This window comes from Oncorhynchus mykiss, chromosome 1, assembly GCF_013265735.2.
Source record: "Oncorhynchus mykiss isolate Arlee chromosome 1, USDA_OmykA_1.1, whole genome shotgun sequence".
Lineage (NCBI taxonomy): Eukaryota > Metazoa > Chordata > Actinopteri > Salmoniformes > Salmonidae > Oncorhynchus > Oncorhynchus mykiss.
In genome coordinates this window covers 22,207,569-22,233,570 of record NC_048565.1, presented here as the reverse complement: position 1 = coordinate 22,233,570, position 26,002 = coordinate 22,207,569, and the positions used below count along the sequence as shown (strand labels likewise).

At 41.0% G+C, this 26,002-nt stretch overlaps 1 protein-coding gene and 1 pseudogene across 1 annotated transcript; one reads left to right on the top strand and one right to left on the bottom strand.

The window, feature by feature from the left end:
* The first annotated feature begins 1,972 nt into the window (after positions 1-1,972).
* LOC118966627 lies at positions 1,973-7,366 on the top strand (annotated as a pseudogene).
* Positions 7,367-7,466: 100 nt separating this feature from the next.
* LOC110508905 (twinfilin-1) lies at positions 7,467-21,239 on the bottom strand. The gene is made up of 9 exons (XM_021589846.2): positions 21,110-21,239; positions 18,710-18,790; positions 18,325-18,503; positions 13,850-13,945; positions 13,382-13,486; positions 9,780-9,905; positions 9,231-9,381; positions 8,937-9,058; positions 7,467-8,680 (listed from the first exon to the last, which is right to left on the bottom strand). The coding sequence occupies exons 1-9, from the start codon at positions 21,132-21,134 to the stop codon at positions 8,513-8,515; spliced, it is 1,053 nt and encodes a 350-aa protein (XP_021445521.1). The 5' UTR covers positions 21,135-21,239; the 3' UTR covers positions 7,467-8,512.
* Between the last annotated feature and the right edge of the window lie 4,763 nt (positions 21,240-26,002).

The following is a 26,002-nucleotide window of genomic DNA, read 5'->3' as shown; positions in this document are numbered from 1 at the left end:
ATTAGAACCCTGCTCTAGACCCAGATTGAGTCCCACTACTCACTCACTCACTCTCTCTCTCTCTCTCTCTCTCTCTCTCTCTCTCTTTCTCTCTCTCTCTCTCTCTCTCTCTCTCTCTCTCTCTCTCTCTCTCTCTCTCTGTTGTTTTTCTCTTCCTCTCTTCCTCTTTCCCCATTTCTCCCTCTTCCTTTGTCTCTCTCTCTCTCCCTGTTTCCCTCTCTCACTCTGCTCCAAGAATTAACACAAAGAAGAAACCAGAGCTGGCCTTACTCCCTGCATCTGGGACTTTGCGTGTGAACGGTAGTGAGATCCTTGGGGAAAAACACAGGAGACAGTTAGGGACTTCAAAGGGGTCCTGTGTGCAGGTGTGAGGGCCGTCTGACACAGAGCTCTACTCTGAGGGCCCTGTGTGCAGGTGTGAGGGCCGTCTAACTCAGAGCACTAATCTGAGGGCTGCTTGTCAGTTGCACACCCCTGTCAAACATGGAACTCCTTTGAAGGTCTCTCAGGCATATTGCAATATCTTTACATTCCAAACAACACACCTAGTTGGTTGCACCCTCCAGCTTGTACACACACGCACGCACACATGCACGCACACACACACACACACACACTCACACACACACACACACACACACACACATGCACACATACACACGCACACACACACGCACAGCAAACACACACACGCTCTTGAATATATAGTACACAGCAAACAAACCCAGAACAATGAACTCATAAACATGTTGTATTTTGTCAAGGAAGGCCTCTATGAGAGACCCACATTTTCGGCCTCCGCCATTCTGTTAATGGTTTAAATGATGTTGTTTCATAGAAAATAAAAATAAATAAAAAAAATTTTACACCTGGATGGTTTGCATTGTTAATTCAGTCCTCATATGAGTTATTGTTGGTAGATGTAGTCAGTAGTAGTCTCTCTGAGGTGTCGTAGAAATAATTATGGCCCCTGTGGGAACAGATACAAATACAGTGTTGACAACGGAGAGTGTCACTTGGTCCCTTATGCAGGCTTAGTAAATAGAGTAGAGCATGTCAGTACTTCTCTGTCCTATCAGTATGGATAAAGTACATACATCTGTATTTATAGGTGGCCATGGGTGGCCCTGTGGCCTCAGGGTCACAGTCAAGTTATGATTGTACTTCCACATATCAAATCAACCACAAGGTTCATAACCAGACACTGAGGCTATGAGTCACATGCACAGCACAACATCTCATCTATTCCATCTACAGAGTGGACCCTGGGCCTCTCCTTCACTCTCAACCACCCAGTCAGCCATACAACCTACCAGCCAGACCTACCCATCCACAACTCCAGTCATCCATCAAGCCAGCCAGCCACCCTGCCAGGCTACCAGAACCCAGCATCAGCATGTGTAACTGATCATAAATCCTCAACCAACACACTCAGAGCAAAAAGCAACTAGCAGGCCATAAACAGATCAGGTACTGCTTATAAAGAGAGAGATAATTAGTCTCACTAACTTCCAATTAACAATCAAAGAGCAAACATGCACAGCATTCTGTCATGGTTATTTCATCATAATTGTTGATGTGTAAGTATGCTTGACTTGCATGCTTCCAACATTAATATCAGATACAGGAATGGAAAGTCTGTCTTCTATACTATACTGGTGGAGAATAGTGGAACTTTAAAATCCCTGCAGATATTGCAAGATTGCCCACAAGAGGGCACTGATGTTAACCTACATGCTACAGTAATGACGAATGTGAAACCATGTCACATGGTGAGCCTATAATGTTACACTTTAGGGATATTGCTATTTTTTTAAAGAGTACCTCAATGAACAAGGAAATAAATTATTTTGATTTCTACTCCATGAGTTTGCAAAATTGTAACATGACATTGTAACGCTTGCCTTTGAAGTGAACCTTCTCATGTAAAAAGGAACTGTCCAACCAACATGTGTGATCATTATTTTCCAGGATGAAGAATACAACAAAGTCAGCTACATTTATTCCGAACCTCCACTATGGGGTTCAACGAAAATTCTCCGACTTCTTGGACCCTCAAGAGAGCTGGAAAGACGTTCTTGTTTCTATACACAAACCCACAGGGCAGCCGAAGTACTCTCAGGTACTCGCATTTAAGGTCATGTGCTGGTCATCTACTGTACTTCACTGATAGGAGTGACACGAAAGTTGTCATCTTTCATGACAAAATTGTTACCTTCTGTCAAAGCTGGCCGTTACATTGCAACATTAGCACTGTAATCATCAGATGCTGGTTTTTGGTTGTTCCGGTCATGGTCTACTCTATTCTTGAACCTACCTTCAAATGACAGGAGATTTGAAGCTGGTGGACATCTAACAGCACTGTGGGAGAGGTGGCATCTTGATGAGCCACAGGTTAATGGCTGCAGCCAGTATTCTGCTACAGGGTATGCTACGGTCAACGTGTGTGTTTCATCACAGAGCTTGTATTGACTGTCTATTCCACTCGCTGGTTTTGATCGTCTTGTATAGATTTCTTATCTATGATTTCACCCAAACATAAAAAACCTCCGCTCAACCATCCCCCAGCCACATCCCAGCCACCTGTGTCTCCAGGGGGAAAAGAGACAGTAAACAACACTGAAACCAGAACCTTGGGAAGGACAGAGGAACAGCCACTTCCAGACAGCACCTCAGAGCAGCAGAAGGTCGAGGAACCCAATGACACTTCAGGTTTGGACTAATGTTGTATGACTTGCATATGCATGTGTTATAACCACTTGAGGTGTTATGAGCGCCCAAAACATAGTGATACATGGGGTTATATAGATTATAGGTTATTTTACTGGTGGTTTAATTACATAGATGTGGTGACAAGAAGCTATTATAGATTGTGTTGAGTGAAATTTGACTGATCGTTTGATCCTGTTCAGAAATGTGTCGCAATGCACACAATATCCAGTAGATGGCAGCATTTGTGCAGTGCTCAAAAAACGATGGTAGAATACCAAGACTGTCCCTTATGAACAGGTTAATAATCCATTGATTCTCAGGTTTTCTAAGGCTTTCTTTCCACTCACTGGCCTTGGTGAGGGCAGCTTTGGAACGGTCTACAAAGGCCTCATCAATGGTAAACCTGTGGCAGTGCAGAAACTACTCTCAGTAGGTGCCAATATTATCTGTGGCAATAACGCTATTCATATTGTACACAGAGTGTACAAAACATTAAGAACACCTGCTCTTTCCGTGACATAGACTGACCAGGTGAATCCAGGTGAAAGCTATGATCCCTTATTGATGTCACTTGTTACATCCACTTCAATCAGTGTAGATGAAGGGGAGGAGACAAGTTAAAGAAGGATTTTTAAGCCTTGAGACAATTGAGACATGGATTGTGTATGCATGCCATTCAGAGGTTGAATGGGCAAGACAAAATATTTAAGTGCCTTTGATAAAGGTGTTCTTAATGTTAGGGTTAATGTTTGGTGTATTCAGTGTGTGTATGAGTTCTCCACATTTAATTAAAAAGCACATTCTAAAAGGTTACTAAAACTTCAGTTTCTTACTCTTTTAGATGGAAGACATCTCACTAGAGGAGCTGCAAAAATCTCTGAAGCTGGAGACTCATATCTCCCTCACTAGCTTTAAGCACCAGCTGTCAGAGCAGCTCACAGATCACTGCACCTGTACATAGCCCATCTGTAAACAGCCCATCTATTTACCTACCTCATCCCCATACAGTATTTATTTATTTATCTTGCTCCTTTGCACCCCAGTATCTCTACTTGCACATTCATCGTCTGCACATCTACCATGCCAGTGTTTAAATTGCTATATTGTAATTACTTCTCCACCATGGCCAATTTATTGCCTTAACTCCCTTATCTTACCTCATTTGCACTCACTGTACATAGACTTTTGTTTTCTTTTGTTCTACTGTATTTTTGACTATGTTTTGTTTATTCCATGTGTAACTCTGTGTTGTTGTATGTGTAGAATTTCTATGCTTTATCTTGGCCAGGTCGCAGTTGCAAATGAGAACTTGTTCTCAACTAGCCTATCTGGTTAAATAAAGGTGAAAAATATATATATATATATTTTTTAATTCAGTTCATTCAAGAGGTCCAAATTCTTATGGCATAAGTGTCTATTTTCTGCTCTTCTATTGTCCTATTGTAGGGAGTCCTTATAAACTAGCTGACCTACTGTGTGACCACTTCATAACCATTGCAGCTCTATTTCTTTAACAGAAGCAATAGCTAGTGTGTGGTCAATATCTCAATAATGCAACTTAATGGCTCTCTACTGTAATAAAATCAACAGAGAAATGTCCTGCGAGAATGGCTTTTACTTAGGAGCTGTCCAGATATCGGTTTTTACATTGAATGGATATTACTAGATCTGATTTAGCTTGAATTGTCTTTATGGTTTGAAGAAAAGACTACTGTTTATTTGATGATAGGCTTCTTGTTCCACAGGTTGAAACATGAAAACCTGGTAGACATAATCACCCTTGTTTTGTGTATGCTTACATGTCTAATGGGTCGTTGCCAGACCGGCTGGCTTGCTTGGTAAGCATACACACTGTACAATATCGACATATATTTTTAATTGTAGCTACCTTCATTTGTACATAATCAATTAAATACAATTGATTTTGGAAGAGAGATGTTTTACAGGTGCTTTCTCTTTAGGATGAATATGTTTGTGTGGTTGTAGGACAGTAGTCCTCCTATGTTCTGGTACAGGAGATGTCTGACCGCCTTGGGAACAGCCAGAGGCTTGGATTATCTGCACAGCAGCAACCATGTCCACGAAGATGACAAGAGGTAACTGGATGTTTTTAATAAATGCCTTTCTTATGCCACTTGATCAAATATTTGACATTTTAATCATAGTCAGACATGAAAATGAGTCTCCGCACACTCAGGATCAATGCACAATTTTCAATTTATTTAGGCTGAGTTTTCGGTCATCAGACCTTCATCAAAATACATTTTAAATTGTGTATTAATCCTGAGTGTGCGGAGACCTTTTTATTTCAGCATTACTCTTTATCCCCTGCACCTCAGCTACGGTCGGATGTGCGACAGATCCTCTCAAAAACCATAGACAGACAACCTTGTCATATCAGTCTCAATAGTAGTTATTCATGAGTTCTAAACATAAGTGTCTGGCTGCAGAAATATTTTTCTGAATAAAGCACTTGTGCCGAAAATCTCTGACTTTGGGCTGACACGGGCCTCGGCCATGCGGTCGTCTTCGACAGTGATGACCGAAAAAAATCTAATCAAACAGTTTTTGGGTGGTACGTTGTACTTTACACCAACACACATCTATGGAACTAAGACAATATGAAGACATTATACAATGTTGTGTGAAAATCCACACCAGCACTGATTTGAATATCACCTGAGTGACACTACATGACTGTCACGCCCTGACCTTAGTTATCTTTGTTTTCTTTATTATTTTGGTTAGGTCAGGGTGTGACGAGGGTGGTTTGTTTAGTTTTGTATTGTCTAGGGGGTTTTGTATGTCTATGGTTGCCTAGATTGGTTCTCAATCAGAGGCAGCTGTTTATCGTTGTCTGATTGGGGACCATATTTAGGTATCCATATTCCTTGGGTAGTTTGTGGGTTCTTATTCTATGTTTAGTTGCCTGTCTGTACTAGCCATATTAGCGTCACGGTTCATTTTGTATAGTTTGTTCATTCTTTCATTAAAGAAGTATGTACGCTTACCACGCTGCGCCTTGGTCTCCTCCATATGACGACAATGACAAGCAATTGAGACAGCACCTCATGTGGCTACACCCCTAAACATTATGCTAAACAGGTCAAGCCTTTCACACTATCACTTTAAATACCTAAATATAACCCAGAAGATACAGTGACAACAATATTGAATTGATGATGAAACTGCAACGTAAGTCAAACTCATGAAACTGAATTGCCAGTTCAGCGGTTTACCTCAGTGCCAGACTCCAAAACCTACTGACACACAATTGTTGGACCCTTAAGTGAGAATTGTTTTATTTTTTATTTAACTATCCAAGTCAGTTAAGAACTACCCCGGCCAAACCCTCCCCTAACCCGTATGACGCTGGGCCAATTGTGCGCCGCCCTATGGGACTCCCGATCACGTCCAGTTGTGACACGCCTCTAGCACTGCAATAGTGCCTTAGACCACTGTGTCAATCGGGAGAACTGCACTGAAACATGCACCTGTGCCCGTCTACCAGCCAATTAATTTCAAATGAAATACCAACAAATGAGGTTACTGCCCCTCAATGATAAATAAATAAAACATGTTGGTAAATGTTGATGGAGGCTTATAATGGAAAGTGTGGGAACAGTACTGTATGACATAAATGATGTACTCTACTGTCAGCAGTCCAATATGAGGTCAGGTCTGCTGTGTGTTGAACTGATTGAACCTCATCATAAACCAACAGCTACTGTCAGTGTTCAGCCTGAACCCTGGGAACAGTAGTGTACAGTATCTTAGACATAGCCTGCTATATTATTAATGAAGAGTAATAGAGGGCTGTTGTTGGCTAGAGCCAGAGCCAGCCAGGTGGTTAATCTAAGGTCTCTGTCATCCACAGGTGTTGCTAGAAATATTGTCTGGAGTCCTGCCAGTTGATGAAAATTGTGATCCTATGTTCCTGGTGAGCAAGCAGAACAATGGAAGCTTTCTCTTTAGTACTCGTCTGTCTTCATCATACAGTGGGATGAATGCATATGATCTGAAGAAAGAAATATTTCACTTTTTGTATTTACTATGCAGTGTCAATCTAAACGCTAATTACGCAGCATTACTTAGTTTCTACTCTTCGCTCCCTGTTGAGCATAAGGCCACATTTGTACAGTATACAGTAGATGGCAGACAGAGTTGTATATCTCATGTCAGTGTAGTTACCACAATAAGCAGTAGCTGAAGGATGTGTTGCTGCTGTTGATTGGTATTATTTGTTATGACTGACACAGATGAACATGAAGGATGACATAGATGAGGAAGAAATGGCCCTGGAGGACAAGAGGATGCTGTCTTAATGACAGAAAGAACAAACAGCCACTGACGAAAGAGGTGTGTGATGCCAGTACAGTTGCTAGCACTTTAGTTGACAGTACTGTCTCCACTGGTATATCAATGGGTACTTTGTGCTTCTTAGTTATAGTTGGGAGCCAACGCTTACTACTATGTGCTTAATTGTCTTTATCGCATTGAAATAATGTAAATATCTTAATAGGTCCTGACGGAGCTTGAAGATGTTGTCAAAAGCATTTCACTAGAACAGCTGGGGCCTGAGAGGGAAGCAGACAACATGGGAGACGACCCCTTACCTCACACTTTTTCCTTAAACAAGGTTACTTTGCTCTAGAGCAGTGACAAACATTTTTACAAAGTCTTCTGTATTTTTTTTTTGCTTTAGGAATAAACAGCATTTATTTTATATATATATGGAAAAATAGAGCATACTGTATGTTTGATGTAAATATTTTTATTTTCCTTTTTAAAAAGCAGCTGTTTTAAGAAAAATAAACAACTTAAGACCAAACAAGACAGTTCTCATGAGAGTGTATTCCCTTGTCCGAAGATGAGGTGTTAAACTAGTGATTTGCCATACAATAAATCAGTAGACAATTGACTGTGGCAGAAAGAAATTCCATTTGGAATCACTGTCTCTGGGACTCCCACCTTGCATTCACACCATAGGAGCTGGCACAGTAGCATACTTAGCTTCCTCGAATCTAATCAGAGCTATGAAATAGTGGAAGCCCCTGTTCTCTCCGTTACGTGACCCTCATTGACACTATAGATAGACAGATCAGTACAGACAATACCTTTTCATCACAGACAGAGCAGAACACCTACAACATGTACAGCACTTGCATAGAAAAATACGTTTCTCAGCAGATGTGTTTTATGTAAACCACAGTTATCAAAAAAGAAATGTTCCAATATTTTTTAAAAAATAAGAAAAATGACAGGAGCAAATATTACATCTTTAAGTGGGGTTTGGACCTCTTCATAGCTGTGCCCACATATTGATGGAGACATTTTATCAACTTTAGGTACAGGAAACACATAACAAATTGGCATTGATCTAAGAGGAATGCAAGGAATGATTGCAAGCATGTGAACTCAACTCATGGAGGATTCGTCACATTGGCACAATTCACATTAGTCACACTAACATATTTTTTTTATTCTCGGCAACAGTGTAAAAACCTTTCTTACTTAACTTGTTCTAACCTCTGAATAGCTCTGTAAAATACTTTGAATGAATCGCAGGCTACAAATGGACATTCTCAAGTGTGTTTCAGCTCAGTTGTCCATTGGCGTGCATAGTTCAGTCTCTGGGTGAGCTTCGAGGGTTTAGAAGTTTTTCTATTTTATTTTATTTTTATTTAATTAATTTTTTACAAGAGGTTGTTTCAAATAATCTTTCCCTCCATCTCTTGGAATGTTCCATTATGGAGCGTGTGGGTGTGTGTGTGTGTGTGGGGGGGGGGGGGGGTTCTGTTTAGTCATCCTCTTCTCCATCTCCGGGCGGTCTGGTGATGCGGCGTCCTCCCTTCTTCCCAGCGGGGCCCTTGGGCTTGGCAAAGGCCTGCTTGTGTGCGTGCTGCTTGGGATGAACTTCCTCATACAGGAAGTCACCAGTCAGCTCTTCCCCACTTTCAATCTCGAGCTATGAACAGTCACACACACAAATAGTGAGGCGTTGGACTGTTAACCAAACCAGGGTTGGAGTCAATTCCATATAAATTCAGTAAATTTAGGAAGTAAACGCATTGAGAAAAAAATGTAATAATAGTGTCAGTTTACATCCTGAATTGAAACTAAATTAACCTGAACCAAACCTACTGACTTTTTTTATGAACCTTAAGACACATGGAACACTTGTATTGGTGTTAACACCAATTGTTTGATCTTTCGGTCCTTACCTTCTTCAAAATGTCAATTTGCATGTTGTTCTCCACCATGTCCACCAGGGGATTTTTGCAACTGGAATAGAGCATCCTCTCTTTGATGCTGCACTTGTACCCCGGCATGGAATAAATGAACACTGCAAAAGGCAAAATAACAATGGAGGATGTCTCATCACAATCACAGATATACAATGCAGTAAATAGGAAAGATGTATTTTGTATATAGGTATGATGACAGCTGTGCTTGGTGTCTTCAGTTGGTTCTCTTCTATTGTTCTTTGTGAAAACAGTGAATGTAAATATATTCACCTGTGGACTCCAGGTAGTCTCCCTCGTGGGAATGATTGTAGCGGAAGAAGTGATAGCGAGCAGATTCTGTGGGGATCCTCTTGGGCAGGTCTTTCACCTCGGTTGGTTCAGTGTTAGACAACCTAATGAGTTCTTTGGCAAAGTCTATTTCCTATCGAGAGTAGATATGAAACCGTACTATGAATTAACCAGATATGACAGTTGGACAATTACGCTCTAATAAAATGTCATTTCATCTTTGTGTGATTTATTGAATAGCTCTTTTGATAACATGCCCATTATGAGAAAAAGGCAGAGCCGGTTCGACGTGTCACAATTATGCCTTTGTCCCCAAATGTGATCTTGTGACACAAGCCCTTGAATTTCAATGAGAACTGACACAATGACACTTTGGTAAACAAAGAAGAACCACATCGTACTGTTCTAAATAGAACTCCTGACTCCAAAATTCCTTTGACAGTCTACAGAGAAGCCTGAGGATAAAAGAGGAACAGAACTTGTTCTCAACTGACTCACCTGGAAAAGCGACAGAGGAAGAGAAGTACTTACAAGTTGTACGTAGTTGACTTGCTTGTCTCTGAATCGTTTGAGCGCCTCGAACGCGTCTCCATGCATGGGGAACGCCACCCCCTGCAGTGTCTGCTGCTTGGTGTCTACACTGATGTCAGTCTGCACCTGAACACAACACAGACAAAACAACGTAAGACAACTTAACCTTTACCATAGTCAGCACACAGCTCTCTAGTGGTAGTGCTAGTGATTCCATCAATATTTGATTTAACCAGGAAGTCCCTTTGAGGAGAACTGGCCACCTTAAATTAATATGAAGTAGATATGAGGCAAACAAATCCAGAACATGTACTTCCTTACTTCCTCCTGTTCAGATTCTCCACATTGGGGATAATGACTGATGTGGCTGATGTTTCTATTTCTGGACAGGAGAGACAGGAGTGATGATAAAATCACCTTAAAGACTGGAAATAGAAGGGGATGATACTGATGGATTGCACCTATTTTTAGAGCCCTGCTGGTTCCCTCGGAATTAGAGGCTCTGTCGTGTACACTTGATTGAGCAGCAGTGCACCCACCTCATGGACCAGAAGGATTGTGGGGTTTATCCATCAATTTAGTCAAGGCAGTCTCTCTCTCTCTCCAGGAAAATAAATGATAAATACAGTTGAAGTCGGAAGTTTACATACACCTTAGCCAAATACATTTAAAAACTCAGTTGTTCACAATTCCTGACATTTAATCAGAGTAAAAAATCCCTGTTTTAGGTCAGTTAGGATCACCACTTTATTTTAAGAATGTGAAATGTCAGAATAATAGTAGAGAGAATTATTTATTTCAGCTTGTATATTTCTTTCATCACATTCCCAGTGGGTCAGAAGTTTACATAGCCTGAATTAGTATTTGGTAGCATTGCCTTTAAATTGTTTAACTTGGGTCAAACGTTTTGGGTAGCCTTCCACAAGCTTCCTACAATAAGTTGGGTGAATTTTGGCCCATTCCTCCTGACAGAGCTGGTGTAACGGAGTCAGGTTTGTAGACCTCCTTGCTCTCACACGCTTTTTCAGTTCTGCCAGGTTTGTAGGCCTCGGTGCTCTCACACGCTTTTTCAGTTCTGCCCACAAATTTTCTATAGGATTGAGGTCAGGGCTTTGTGATGGCCACTCCAATACCTTGACTTTGTTGTCCTTAAGACATTTTGCCACAACTTTGGAAGTATGCTTGGGGTCATTGTCCATTTGAAAGACCCATTTGCGACCAAGCTTTAATTTCCTGACTGATGTCTTGAGATGTTGCTTCAATATATCCACATAATTTTCCAACCGCATGATCTATTTTGTGAAACGCACCAGTCCCTCCCGCAGTAAAGCACCCCCACAACATGATGCTGCCAACCCCGTGCTTCACAGTTGGGATGGTGTTCTTCGGCTTGCAAGCCTCCCCCTTTCTCCTCCAAACATAACGATGGTCATTATGGCCAAACAGTTCTATTTTTGTTTCATCAGACCAGAGGACATTTCTCCAAATAGTACAATCTTTGTCCCCATGTGCAGTTGCAAACCATAGTCTGGTTTTTTTATGGCGGTTTTGGAGCAGTGGCTTCTTCCTTGCTGAGCAGCCTTTCAGGATATGTCAATATAAGACTCGTTTTACTGTGGATATAAATACTTTGTACCCGTTTCCTCCAGCATCTTCACAAGGTCCTTTGCTGTTGTTCTGGGATTGATTTGCACTTTTTGCACCAAAGTACGTTCATCTCTAGGAGACAGAACGCGTCTCCTTCCTGAACGGTATGACGGCTGCGTGGTCCCATGGTGTTTATACTTGCGTACTATTGTTTGTATAGATGAACGTGGTACCTTCAGGTGTTTGGAAATTGCTCCCAAGGATGAACCAGACTTGTGGAGGTCTACAATTTCTTTTCCTGAGGTCTTGGCTGATTTCTTTTGATTTTCCCATGATGTCAAGCAAAGAGGCACTGAGTTTGAAGGTAGGCCTTGAAATACATCCACAGGTACACCTCCAATTGACTCAAATTATGTCAATTAGCCTATCAGAAGCTTCTAAAGCCATAAAACCATTTTCTGGAATTTTCCAAGCTATTTAAAGGCACAGTCAACCTAGTGTATGTAAACTTCTGACCCACTATAATTGTGATACAGTGAATTATAAGTGAAATAATCTGTCTGTAAACAATTGTTGGAAAAATTACTTGTGTCATGCACAAAGTAGATGCCCTAATCGACTTGCCAAAACTATAATTTGTTAAGAAATTTATGGGAGAAATGCTAGCCTGTTTTCGCCTGTCTAGCTTTTTATAGGTTGTATTTAGGAGTGTGACTGAATGCTTCTCAGACCACTTCCTTATACAGAGTTGGAGACATTGTTCATGTCAGACAGTCACAGCAACTAGGTTGTTTCCTCTTTAAGAAGGCTGACTTTGGTTTGGTTGGAATCATGAGCCACTGTGTGTTACTTTCTCTTTGGTTTAATCACATCTCACAACTACCAAGAGAAAAGCAAACTTGACAAGCTTCATTGTTAGTAGCAAGTCAAGCACTGGCTATCACATAACAGTTTACCCTGATCTTATCAGTGGAGCCAAGCCCAGGCAGTGGTGTGACCTTGTCCAAGTGCTTTCCTGGACAGAATTATTGCAAAGTATCAATGCAAATGAATGATCATTCATCAACTTTCAAAGGTGGCCCCTCGTGTAGGCTGACTATACAGAACATTTTAGTTCAAGACCAGTGTATTTAGTGGGAGATCTCAACAACAACATCCTATTGCTTACATTGCATTGTGACTTATTTTTTTTTTACACACGAAAAACACCTATTTATATAGCTATGAGTCTCGACCCATACAGGGGAAATAGAGAAAGGGGATACCTAGTCAGTTGTACAACTGAATGCATTCAACTAAAATGTGTCTACCGCATTTAAACCAACCCCTCTGAATCAAAGAGGTGCGGGGGCTGCCTTAATCGATGTCTGCGTCATCGGAGCCCAGGGAATCGTTTCGGTTGGAGGTTAACTGCCTTGCTCGAGGGCAGACGGGCATTCGAACCAGCAACCTTTCGGTTAATGGCCTAACACTCTTAACCCCTAGGCTACGTGCTGCGGTTAGTTGTCCATCTGCCAACTTCCTGTAGTTCTAATGAATCACAGCACCTATCCAGTGACTCTTAGTGCCAGTTCGGCATTTTGCACAGCTGTATTGCTGACCTTGTGGTCTTATGGGGGTTAGGTATCACCAGCCGTCATTAATATTCAAGACTGTCTTTTGGATTGAACACAATTCAAAGCATATGCTATGAGTTCACCGTACATGTTGCTATGAGTTTACCGTACATGTTGCTATGAGTTTACCGTACATGTTGCTATGAGTTTACCGTACATGTTGCTATGAGTTTACCGTACATGTTGCTATGAGTTTACCGTACATGTTGCTATGAGTTGCTCAGAATCACTCCCACTATTAAGATAAATTTGTCTAGATGTATTGGTTTCAAAGCTTAAAGGTTTGAATCGACACCCATTTAACAATGACACTTTCAACCAACAGAATTACTTTTGCACAGAATCACTTTTAAACATCACAGGAAGTGTGAATACTGTTCTCTCTCTGTGTGTGTGTACCTCACTGAGTTTGATCTGTCTCAGTTCCTCCTCAGCAGCAGTGAGTGGTAGTGGTGCCGCCTTGGTCACCAGGTACTTCTTGTAGCCACTCAGAGACACATCCTCCTGGGGGAGTGGGGATAATCAGGAGGGGAGAGAGGATCACTAACCAGTTAGCCTTTTATAAACACTATTATAAACGGGGTGGTTCGAGTCCTGAATGCTTATTGGCCGACAGCCATGGTATATCAGACCGTATACCATGGGTATGACAAAACGTTTAGTTTTACTGCCCTAATTACATTAGTAACCAGTTTATAACAGCAATAAGGCACCTCAGGGGTTTGTGATCTAAAATTATTTCCATATTTCCATTACAACAACCTGAATGACAAAACAGACAGAAAATCTGATCTTCAAAGTTCATTTCAGAAAGGCATAAGAGGATTTCACAACACAATCTAGGCTAATACAGATAATCTAACCAACCTTTGTAGTGCCAAAGAGCTCATCTTTGATAAGCCCCCCACCAAATTCCTTCTTTAGTGTGGCCCTGGTAGCAGCGTATAACATCTTATGTCGCACCTGTTTGAAATAGAATGTATTAGTGAATACACAAAGGGTACTGGAAAAGCAGTCTGTTTACATTTAACTATACCATCCACTTTCTATAACTCAATGACATTCAGTGATTTTATTAATGTTTTTTATTGATTTCTGATTCTTATCTTGCTGCCGCAACATAAGTCCCCATTCTTTTTCCCCATAGGAGAGTAAACTGTGCCTGGATAAACACTAAATAAATGCATCCCATTTGGATGTTTCAGTGAGTACTTTTACATGCACACTAATCATTTCTATATTAAACTGATTATGGCAGTAGGCAGATTATGCAATAGTAATGTAAACCGTATCTCAAATTGGAGTAAGGTCAAAATCGAAGTAAGCATACGCCGATTAAAATACCTGGTGTTCTGTGAAACCTTTTGAATTATTAGGACATGTGAACACCTTAATTCACATTCCAGCGATGTATTTGATCTGCGCATGTGTGAGCAACAGCCGAGCGAGCCTCCCTCTTTAGCGCGAGTGCAGTGAGTTCGGAACAACTGAACGTATGCATCTTAGAAGTAGTTCACACAAACGTTATATGTCCGAACTCAGAATAAAATTTGCTTCACAAAAATAGTATGGTCGCTGTGTTATAACGTTTATTTTGATTGCCAATTTTCTGCATCAAGTGGCCTGATTTCAGATGTGTCCGTGTAAACAGGACTATTAGGGAAATCATTATTCTTGAAAAGCATGTAAACGTTTTAATGAAAGTATTATATTAATCTGACTATCCACAATAAATCGGGAGTATTGTTTCCGTTATGAAAAGGTGGCACCAGACAATTGAGAAATTTCCCAGACCCATATGCATTGGGTGTATACCCTGATTAGGGTGTCCACCCACGGTGTTCAGAATGACAGAAATCACCTTTACATTATGGTAATTATTTGTAACACAACATGCAAATCGAGGATGCAATGACGTGTCCTTACCGCCCACTTTGAAGATGTTAGAATAACTGTCCACATTCACTTTTCCTCAGCCAACAAGATGAGTAGCGGAGAGTAAAATCACTAGCCTATGCATAGGCGGCGGGTGAGTTTCTAGTTTGAGGAAGCAAATTTGCAGATCCTCTCAAGCTCTGTCAGGTTGGATGGGGATCGTTGCTGCACAGCTATTTTTAGGTCTCTCCAGAGATTTTAGATCGGGTTCAAGTACGGGCTCTGGCTGGGCCACTCAAGGACATTCAGAGACTTGTCCCAAAGCCACTCCGGCGTTGTCTTGGCTGTGTGCTTAGGGCCGTTGTCCTGTTGGAAGGTGGACATTCACCCCAGTCTGATGTCCTGAGAGCTCTGGAGAAGGTTTTAATCAAGGATCTCTCTGTATTTAGCTCTGTTCATCTTTCCCTCGATCCTGACTAGTCTCCCAGTCCCTGCCGCAGAAAAACATCCCCACAGCATGCTGCTGCCACCACCATGCTTCACCGTAGGGGTGGTGCCAGATGTGACGCTTGGCATTCAGGCCAAATAGTTCAATCTTGGTTTCATCAGACCAGAGAATCTTGTTTCTCATGGTCAAAGTCCTATAGGTGATTTTTGGCAAACTCCAAGCGTGCAGTCATGTGCCTTTAACTGAGGAGTGGCTTCCGTGTGGCCACTCTACCATAAAGGCCTGATTGGTGGAGTGCTACAGAGATGGTTGTTCTTCTAGAATGTTTTCCCATCTCCACAGAGGAACTCTGGAGCTCTGTCAGAGTTACCATCGGGTTCTTGGTCACCTTCCTGACCAAGGCCCTTCTCCCCCAATTGATCAGTTTGGCCGGGCGGCCAGCTCTAGGTAGTTCCAAACTTTTTCCATTTAAGAATTATGGAGGCCACTGTGTTCTTGCGGACCTTCAATGCTGCAGACATTTTTTGGTACCTTTCCCCATATCTGTGCCTCGACACAATCCTGTCTCAGAGCTCTACAGACAATTCCTTCGACCTCATAGCTTGGGTTTTGCTCTGACATGCACTGTAAACTGTGGGAACTTATATAGACAGGCGTGTATCTTTCCAAATCATGTCCAATTGAATTTACCACAGGTGGACTCCCATCAAGTTGTAGAAACATCTCAATGGATGTTCAATGGAAACAGGATGCACCTGAGCTCATTTTTGAGTCGCATAGCAAAGGGTCTGAATACCTATGTAAATAAGGTATTTCTGTTTTTGTTTTTTTCACGAATTTGCACACTTTTAATTTGAATCGCTTTGTCATTATGGGGTATTGTGTGTAGTTTGGATTAAATAGAAGTTTCCTCATCATTTCAGAATAAGGCTGTAACATAACAACATGTGGAAAAAGTCAATGGGTCTGAATACCTTCCGAATGCACTGTAAATATAACTAATTCACTGTTTGCAAAAAAGACAGTTTTTTGCATGGCTGAGCACTTATAGCGTAGAAGCCTGGGCTATAGGCTATATCAGATACATTTCTTATTTCTTTGCATGGGAATTACACATTTCATGCAATGCTACTACACTTTATATGAACGGAGACATTAGCAGAATCTTAATTTCTTAAAACAACAAATTATAGGGTAGCCTACTCTGCTGACACTGACAAACAGACCAATAAAAACGCTGTTGTCCATATAATAGGCCTACGAAAAGGGGAGACACGAATAGAATATGACGTCCATCTAAACTGGAGGAATTTTTTGTCCAAAAACAGACTTTTAAGTGCCACTGACTCAACGATAAAGAGTGAATATGTGAACTGCGTACTCACCGGAGGTATGGCCGATGCTCTCCGCTGGTGCCAATAAGATAGGCTATAGGCCTACTGTTGTTCGCTCAATTAAGTTACAATTGTGATAACTAAAAGACAGATTATAGTATTTTCATTGTCTTCTCTTTAAAGCAATAACTATTTGCTTTCCAAACAATGTTTTCCCGCGATTTAATTTAGAAATATTGGGATACCTGGTTGGGTCTCTACTTTTCACTGACAGTCGCAACTCAGCAATCATCTATTTGGTATTTACCGCACACGCTGCCCAAATTGAGCATGCTACCTTTCCTTCCGACTTTAGGCAATGCGATTTAAAACAACTTATTAATGTTTTAAGGCTAGGGGAAGGTAATGATCCACTGTATCCTAATCATGTTTCAGTAGTATGGTTTGAATTATTTTATTTAGCTCTGTATAGACATGAGTAGGCTAATTAGGCTATATAATTTTGGCAATTTAATTCAATTTACTTAGGGAAAGCTCAGTTTCCCCTAGCCTTATGGACATGCTATACGTTTCCAAAGTGGTGTGTGACGCGATGATGAAGCCTGCCTTCCGTTGCTTATGCATTTGAAAAGGCAAGTAAATGGGAAGCATGCTTCAATTATCAGTTGGGAAATAAAAATAGTAGCTATTTTTAATCTTTGCCCAAAAACTATTTTTAACACAGGATTGCATTTAGAATTGTTGCACAATGATTGGGCTTATAAAAGCGCTGACTGACAGATTTTCTGCTCAAAGGCTTTGATTCTGTATGCTGTGCATGTGTGATGAGATATTTACATTTATATATATTTTTATTTAACCTTTATTTAACTAGGCAAGTCAGTAACCAAGATATAATGAATATACACGCACCAATTCAATTCCACTAAATTATGCAAATTAACCCACAGACCGGAATGCATGACCAGTCAAATGTTTTTACATAAACTGCTATTTCCATCAATGAATAGACTAAAGAGTATTATTATTTCGCAATGGGACTTTATTTCTTCTCCCAGACAATTGGCCAGTGCCAATATTATTTATCAGCTTTTCAAAAAAATAAAAATGATTCCAAAAGCCAGCTATTGGAAACTCTGGTGTATATGTAACTGTACTCAGTCTTAGAACATGTGCAAGTGATTTGAAACCTCTGCAGCTTTCCAGACAAGCCTGGACCTGTGGCACTCAGCCTACAGATAGTGGGTAGGAATGTCGAGCCCTGTCTGCTAGAGTAGGATGCAGTCAGTACTCCCTCGGTCTCTAGTCTCTGCCCCATGTTATTCAGCCTGGTACAGCCAGTGTAGGCCAGGGCACATTTCTCTCCTTTTCTGTGCATCATTCATTTATCTGTCTTAATTGTGCCAACTCATTCAATCTGGTAATGCTAAATTCCTTTCAGTCTCTGCCATTACATCAATTTGCAACAGTTGTGATGTTATCTGTATCAGAGGTGGTCAAAAGCTAAATGTCACATTTGCACTTTACAAACTACATATAACCAACAACAATCAGTAATAAACACAAAACATGTTTGCTAAGGGTCTGTTGTGAGTCGTGAGCATGAAGAGACTTGTCATTGACATGAACGTGCAACATAATTAGCAAACGGAAGATGACATCTGTGTGTGAGAGGAGTTGCTTACAGGAGAGTGGTCAGGTGACCAGGCCATGAAGATCCACTCATAGCCCTGGTTGTTGGAGGAGTCCAGTCGGTACAGGATATAAGATGGCAGGTCGTCCTGTAGTAGAGGCAGGACTAACGAGTCATACTCTTGGTCCCATGTCTTTGATGCTTGCCTGGTCTCGCCCAAAGCTAGCTGCTCTGTAACACAAATATTATCAGAATTTAGTGGCTGAAGATTCAAAGTGAAAACATAATTTTGGTGAATAGAATCTCTCTGTGCTTTCCAACATTTCAGAAACTGTTTTAATTCTAAAAAAAGATCTGTAATATATCCTTGAGAGACAGCCTTGGTGACAAACATTAGATATGTTTATGGTCAGATCAGTAAAACAAACACTTCTTACCATCCTCAATCACAATCTTTAAGAGTCGATATTGGTCTCCACACCTCGCACTGGCAAAGATGTCCTTCACGTCGTTACCAGCTAGAAAAACAGTGGGGGAGTGAGTTTGGTATCGGCACAAACATGCAATGTGTTCTAATATGGATGTTTCATATTAGAAGCCTCATCACTGAAATTGGGCTTAAAGACATTTTTCAAGCTGTTAAACCCATGTTAAAACCTTCCAAAGAACAAACCATGTAATTATCTTCAGCCTTATCTATTTAAAACAATCTTTGCCACAGAAGTTTGGTCAACATATACAGTTGAAGTCTGAGGTTTACATACACCTTCGCCAAATATATTTAAACTCGGTTTTTCACAATTCCTGACATTTAATCCTGTCTTTGGTCAGTTAGGATCACCACTTTATTTTAAGAATGTGAAATGCCAGAATAATAGTAGAGAGAATGATTTATTTCAGCTTTTATATTTCTTTCATCACATTCCCAGTGGGTCAGAAGTTTAAATACACTCAATTAATATTTGGTAGCATTGCCTTTAAATGATTTAACTTGGGTCAAACATTTTGGGTAGCTTTCCACAAGCTCCCCACAATAAGTTAGGTGCATTTTGGCCCATTCCTCCTGACAGAGCTGGTGTAACTGAGTCAGCTTTGTAGGCCTCCTTGCTCGCACACACTTTTTCAGTTCTGCCCACAAATGTTCTATAGGATTGAGGCCAGGGCTTTGTGATGGCCACTCCAATACCTTGACTTTGTTGTCTGTATGCCATTTGTTGTCTAAATTGCAACTTTGGAAGTTTTGGAAGACCCATTTGCGACCAAGCTTTAACTTCCTAACTGATGTCTTGAAATGTTGCTTCAATATATCCACATAATTTTCCACCCTCATGATGCCATCTATTTTGTGAAGTCCACCAGTCCCTACTGCAGCAAAGCACCCGATATAGGACTCGTTTTACTGTGGATATAGATACTCAGTGATCTGAGTAGAGATTTCCTCCAGCATCTCCACAAGGTCCTTTGCTGTTGTTCTGGGATTGATTTGCACTTTTCGCACCAAAGTACGTTAATCTCTAGGAGACAGAACGTGTCTCCTTCATGAGCGGAATGACGGCTGTGTGGTCCCATGGTGTTTATACTTGCGTACTATTGTTTGTACAGATGAACGTGGTACCTTCAGGCGTTTGGAAATTGCTCATAAGGGGCCACAGTGGCTCGTGGGTCTGTGTACCAACATCCATACCCCCCTTCCCCTCGTGATACATACATTTAGTTTTAACGTTAATTTCCTGCAATTTTATAACTAATTTAATGCAATTCTACTAATGTTGCCATGGGGTGGAAAGAAATGTGCATTTTCACAGCTAATTTCCTGCAATGCTATACATTTTTGCCATAGGGTGGAAGCAAATGTTTGCAGTTTTTAATATACCAATTGATGGTCAATGGGCTACTCCCTGGTTGGTAATTAGACCATGCTTATTACAAGTTCAGATAGCTGGCCGTTAGACTAATTTACCAATCTAAAAATATTTTGCTAACATGGGCTAATTGAGTGACTGCTGATGGACAATCACATTTCTAAATTGCAGCTTGTATATTCTATTATTTTAACTCTCAACAGTATATCACAACCCCGACTGAGTTGCCCATCCCTGGCCTATGCCTATCCCTCACATAAGTCCATACTGAGCAAATAGTAGGATGAACGCATGCGACCCACAGCAATCTCCTTCCCACTCATAGATTTGAACAATGTGGCACACCACTATTTTACATGCATGTCCATCAAGTTCACCATATGAACCTTTTAACCCAAGTCGTGTGCGTGTTGCTTGGTGAGTAGGATCCTCACTCATCCATGTTGTCAAACCCCCCCACACCCACACCCACACCCACACACACACACACACACACACACACACACACACACTTCAGTATCACTTGCATAAATATTTCAATAATTGTGCAAATGAAAAATACAATATTGGTATCTGTCATTGGGTTGAAAGCAGATACTTTGGTTTAGGCTATTTGTCAGCTCATTTTTTTCATGTAAATGTCTGTTACATTTGAGTGCCAGATGTTTCAATGAAGGCGTTGCCCAAGCCAAAATGTTGTTTTTGTACTCGAGTAGAAGCAGAGACAAACACACACGGTTATTTTAGGACACCTAGCTACATAACTACCGTTGCTACTTCTTAGCAGAGCATCAAATCAATTATGACAGATAGTTGCTAGCTAGCTACCGTCGCTAGCTAGTACTTAACGTTACTGTACTACAGTACATAAATAGTAAAACATTGCACATCGATTAAAAACAGATTTTTCAATTAAGATGTATACAGTTCAATCATGCTAAGATAGCGACAATATAACTTAAATGAAATAGCTACCTTGTATGCCCGTTTGGTGGGACATTTTGTATTTTTATCGCAAGAAAGGTTGATGAAGCAGAGAACCAAGCCAGGATAAGGAAGTAGGAAGCGGACTAGGCTAAATTCATGTGTCGTCATCATCATCATCATCATCATCAGCAAGGTCACGTGGTTCAACGGTGCAGGGGTGACGACGAGGAATACAACAAATCGTATTATTAAATTCCTGCGTTAATTAAATGGTAAACAACAAATGCGCTTTGACCTCGGGAAGTCTATTGACATTCTACACATACACGCTGGACTGGAGGAGCTAGCTATTTTATAGGCTACAACCAATGACTGTATATTCTGTATACTTCCGGCCCTTCTTTGGACACTGTGTTAACAACCCTCCAGGCAAGCTTCAATGCCATACAACTCTCCTTCCGTGGCCTCCAACTGCTCTTAAATACAAGTAAAACTAAATGCATGCTCTTCAACCGATCACTACCTGCACCTACCCGCCTGTCCAACATCACTACTCTGGACGGCTCTGACTTAGAATACGTGGACAACTACAAATACTTAGGTGTCTGGTTAGACTGTAAACTCTCCTTCCAGACCCATATCAAACATCTCCAATCCAAAGTTAAATCTAGAATTGGCTTCCTATTTCGCAACAAAGCATCCTTCACTCATGCTGCCAAACATACCCTTGTAAAACTGACCATCCTACCAATCCTCGACTTTGGCGATGTAATTTACAAAATAGCCTCCAATACCCTACTCAACAAACTGGATGCAGTCTATCACAGTGCAATCCGTTTTGTCACCAAAGCCCCATACACTACCCACCATTGCGACCTGTACGCTCTCGTTGGCTGGCCCTCGCTTCATACTCGTCGCCAAACCCACTGGCTCCATGTCATCTACAAGACCCTGCTAGGTAAAGTCCCCCCTTATCTCAGCTCGCTGGTCACCATAGCATCTCCCACCTGTAGCACACGCTCCAGCAGGTATATCTCTCTAGTCACCCCCAAAACCAATTCTTTCTTTGGCCGCCTCTCTTTCCAGTTCTCTGCTGCCAATGATTGGAACGAACTACAAAAATCTCTGAAACTGGAAACACTTATCTCCCTCACTAGCTTTAAGCACCAACTGTCAGAGCAGCTCACAGATTACTGCACCTGTACATAGCCCACATATAATTTAGCCCTATCAACTACCTCTTTCCCAACTGTATTTAATTTATTTATTTATTTTGCTCCTTTGCACCCCATTATTTTTATTTCTACTTTGCACATTCTTCCATTGCAAAACTACCATTCCAGTGTTTTACTTGCTATATTGTATTTACCTTGCCACCAAGGCCTTTTTTTTGCCTTTACCTCCCTTCTCACCTCATTTGCTCACATTGTATATAGACTTGTTTATACTTTATTATTGACTGTATGTTTGTTTTACTCCATGTGTAACTCTGTGTTGTTGTATCTGTCGAACTGCTTTGCTTTATCTTGGCCAGGTCGCAATTGTAAATGAGAACTTGTTCTCAACTTGCCTACCTGGTTAAATAAAGGTAAAATAAAATAAAATAAAATATATGAAGTCTAACGTTACTACTCTGTCTAGCATGAGGGGATGCCACATTTGTTCCATTGTTTCCACTCCAGTCTAGACTGAAATGCAATGTTACATTTACAATGTTACATTTGTAACTTTTGTAATGTAGCCTATTCTTTGTGATGCAATGCTACCAGGGGCAGACTGGGACAAAAATTCAGCCCAGGCATTTCAGCCACAACAGCCCACATCACACTTCTACATTAATGTGGATGCTAACATGATTATGGATAATCCTGAATGAATTGTGAATAATGAATTACAGACATACAAATTATATATGATATTTATGCCTCTATAACTTTCTCAATCATCAATATTTATGATTTTTTCAGAATTATACATAATCAGGGTAGCATCCACATTAATGCATAAGTGTTTAGAAACATATTATATTCTTATTTACGATAAAAGTGACACATGACACAATAGATTATTTACCATTCATTTCTATTGGGCACAAAATTATTTGAAACAACCAAAACAAACAGCAAATGCATCCAACAAATTTGTAGTCACAAGCTTCATGTAATTATTGTGTGCTTGGAATATGGGACCAAACACAAAACTTTTGACTACTTTACAACACAAATAAGTGATTTTTTCCCAATACTTTTGGTTCCCTAAACTGGGAGGACTTAGTAGTAACCTCATAGTAACCTCATTGTATCATTTCAAATCCAAAGTGCTGGAGTACGGGGCCAAAACAACAACAAAATATGTCACTGCAAAAAAATGTGGCAAAGAAATTTACTTTTTGTCCTGAATACAAAGCGTTATCTTTGGAGCAAATCCGACACCACACATCACCGAGTACCACTCTTCATATTTTCAAACATGGTGGTGGCTGCATCATGTTATGCATATGCTTGACATCGCAAGGACTATGGAGTTTTTTGGGATAAAAAGAAAAGGAACACAGCAGGGAAAATCCAATAGGAAAACCTTGTTCAGTGTGCTTTCCAACAGACAGAGGGAGACAAATTCACGTTTCAGCAATAACAGGACAATAACCTAAATCACAAGAGTTGCTAACCAAGATAACATTGAATGTTCCCGAGTGGCCTAATTACAGTTTTGACTTAAATTGGCTTGAAAATCTATGGCAAGACTTGAAAATGGCTGTCTAGCAATGATAAATTAAATCAAATTGTATTTTTCACATGCGTCAAATACAACCGTACAGTGAAATGCTTACTTACAACCCTTTAACCAATGATGTAGTCTTAAGAAACTACCTAAACAAATTAAAATTAAGAAAAAGTTAAGAAATAAGAAAAACAAATCATTAAAGAGCAGCAGTGAATAACAATAGCGGGGCTATATACATGGGGAATTTGTACAGAATCAGTGTGTCAATGTTCGGGGGCACAGGTGTCGAGGTAATTGAGATAATTCTGTACATGCAGGTAGGGTTGTTAAAGTGGCTATGCATAGATAATAACATAGAGTAGCAGCAGCATGGGGGGTGGGGTAGCAAATAGTCTGGGTAGCCATTTGATTAGCTGTTCAGTAGTCTTATGGCTTGGGGGTAGAAGCTGTTTAGAAGCCTCTTGGACTAATACTTGGCGCTCCGGTACCTCTTGCCGTATGGTAGCAAAGAGAACAGTCCATGACTAGGGTGGCTGGAGTCTTTGACGATTTTTAGGTCCTTCCTCCGACACCGCCTGGTATAGAGGTCCTGGATGGCAGGAAGCTTGGCCCCAGTGATGTACTGGGCCGTTCACACTACCCTCTGTTGTGCCTTGCAGTCGGAAGCCGAGCAGTTGCCATACCAGGCAGTGATGCAACCCGTCAGGATGCTCTTGATGGTGCAGCTGTAGAACCTTTTGAGGATCTGAGGACCCATGCCAAATCTTTTCAGTCTCCTGAGGGGGAATAGGTTTTGTCGTGCCCTCTTCATGACTGTCTTGGTGTGCTTGGACCATGTTAGTCTGTCGTTGATGTGTACGCCAAGGAACTTGCAGCTCTCAACCTGCTCCACTACAGCCACGTCGATGAGAATGGGGGCGTGCTCGGTCCTCTTTTTCCTGTAGTCCACAATCATCTCCTTTGTCTTGATCACGTTGAGGGAGAGGTTGTTGTCCTTGCACCACATGGTCAGGTCTCTGACCTCCTCCCTATAGGCTGTCTCATTGTTGTCAGTGATCGGGCCTACCACTGTTGTGTCATCATTGTTGTGGTCTCATTGTCCTGAGACCACATTTTTTTCAGTTGATACTGGCAAATTGGGACACCTTGGTTGGCAAAGAGGTACACTTAATTCTTTATTGTAAAGAAGGATAATTCAGAGAGTATATTAGTCATTTTAATATTTTAATGATAAACTTGAATTATAAATACAAATTAAATGTATTAAAACATTCTTTAAATCAAATCAAATCAAATGTTGTTGGTCACGTACACGTGAATAGCAGATGTTAGTGCGGGTGTAGCGAAATGCTTGTGTTTCTAGAGCCAACAGTGCAGTAATATCGAACAAGTGGTATCTAACAATTTCACAACATTACAAACAATACACACAAACCTAAAGTAAAGGAATGGAATTAAGAATATATAAATATTTGGACGAGTAATGTCAGAGCGGCATAGACTAAGATACAGTAGAATATAATATAAAACAGTATACATATGAGATGAGTAATGCAAAATATGTAAACACTATTAAAGTGACTAGTATTCCGTTATTAAAGTGGCCAGTGATTTCAAGTCTATGTATATATGGCAGCAACCTCTTAGGTGCTACTTGTGGCTATTTAACAGTCTGATGGCCTTGATATAGAAGCTGTTTTTCAGTCTCAGTCCCAGCTTTGATGCACCTGTACTGACCTCGCCTTCCCCCTTCTAACGGGGTGAACAGGCAGTGGCTCAGGTGGTTGTTGTCCTTACTGATATTTTTGGCATTCCTGTGACATTGGGTGCTGTAGGTGTCCAGGAGGGCAGGTGGTTTTCCCCCGGTGATGCGTTGGGCAGACCGCACCACCCTCTGGTGAGCCCTGCGGTTGCGGGCAGTGGAGTTTCCGTACCAGGCGGTCAGCCCAACAGGATGCTCTCAATTGTGTATCTGTAAAAGTTTGTAAGGGTTTTAGGTGCCAAGCCAAATTTCTTCAGCCTCCTGAGGTTGAAGATGTTCTGTTGCACCTTCTTCACCACACTGTCTGTGTGGGTTGACCATTTCAGTTTGTCAGTGATGTGTACGCCGAGGAACTTGAAACTTTCCACCTTCTCCACTGCAGTCCCATCAAAGTGGATAGGGGGGTGCTCCCTCTGCTGTTTCCTGAAGTCCACGATCAGCTCCTTTGTTTTGGT

Bases quoted from the DNA above. Each gene is read 5' to 3' on its own strand.
- LOC110508905 (XM_021589846.2), bottom strand. From the start codon at position 21,134: ATGTCCCACCAAACGGGCATACAAG. The intron at 13,946-18,324 runs GTAAGCAACTCC...TATTTCAAACAG, and splicing joins GGTCACCTGACCACTCTCCT to GTGCGACATAAGATGTTATA. The intron at 9,906-13,381 runs GTACACACACAC...TGTTGTGTTCAG, and splicing joins GACAGATCAAACTCAGTGAG to GTGCAGACTGACATCAGTGT.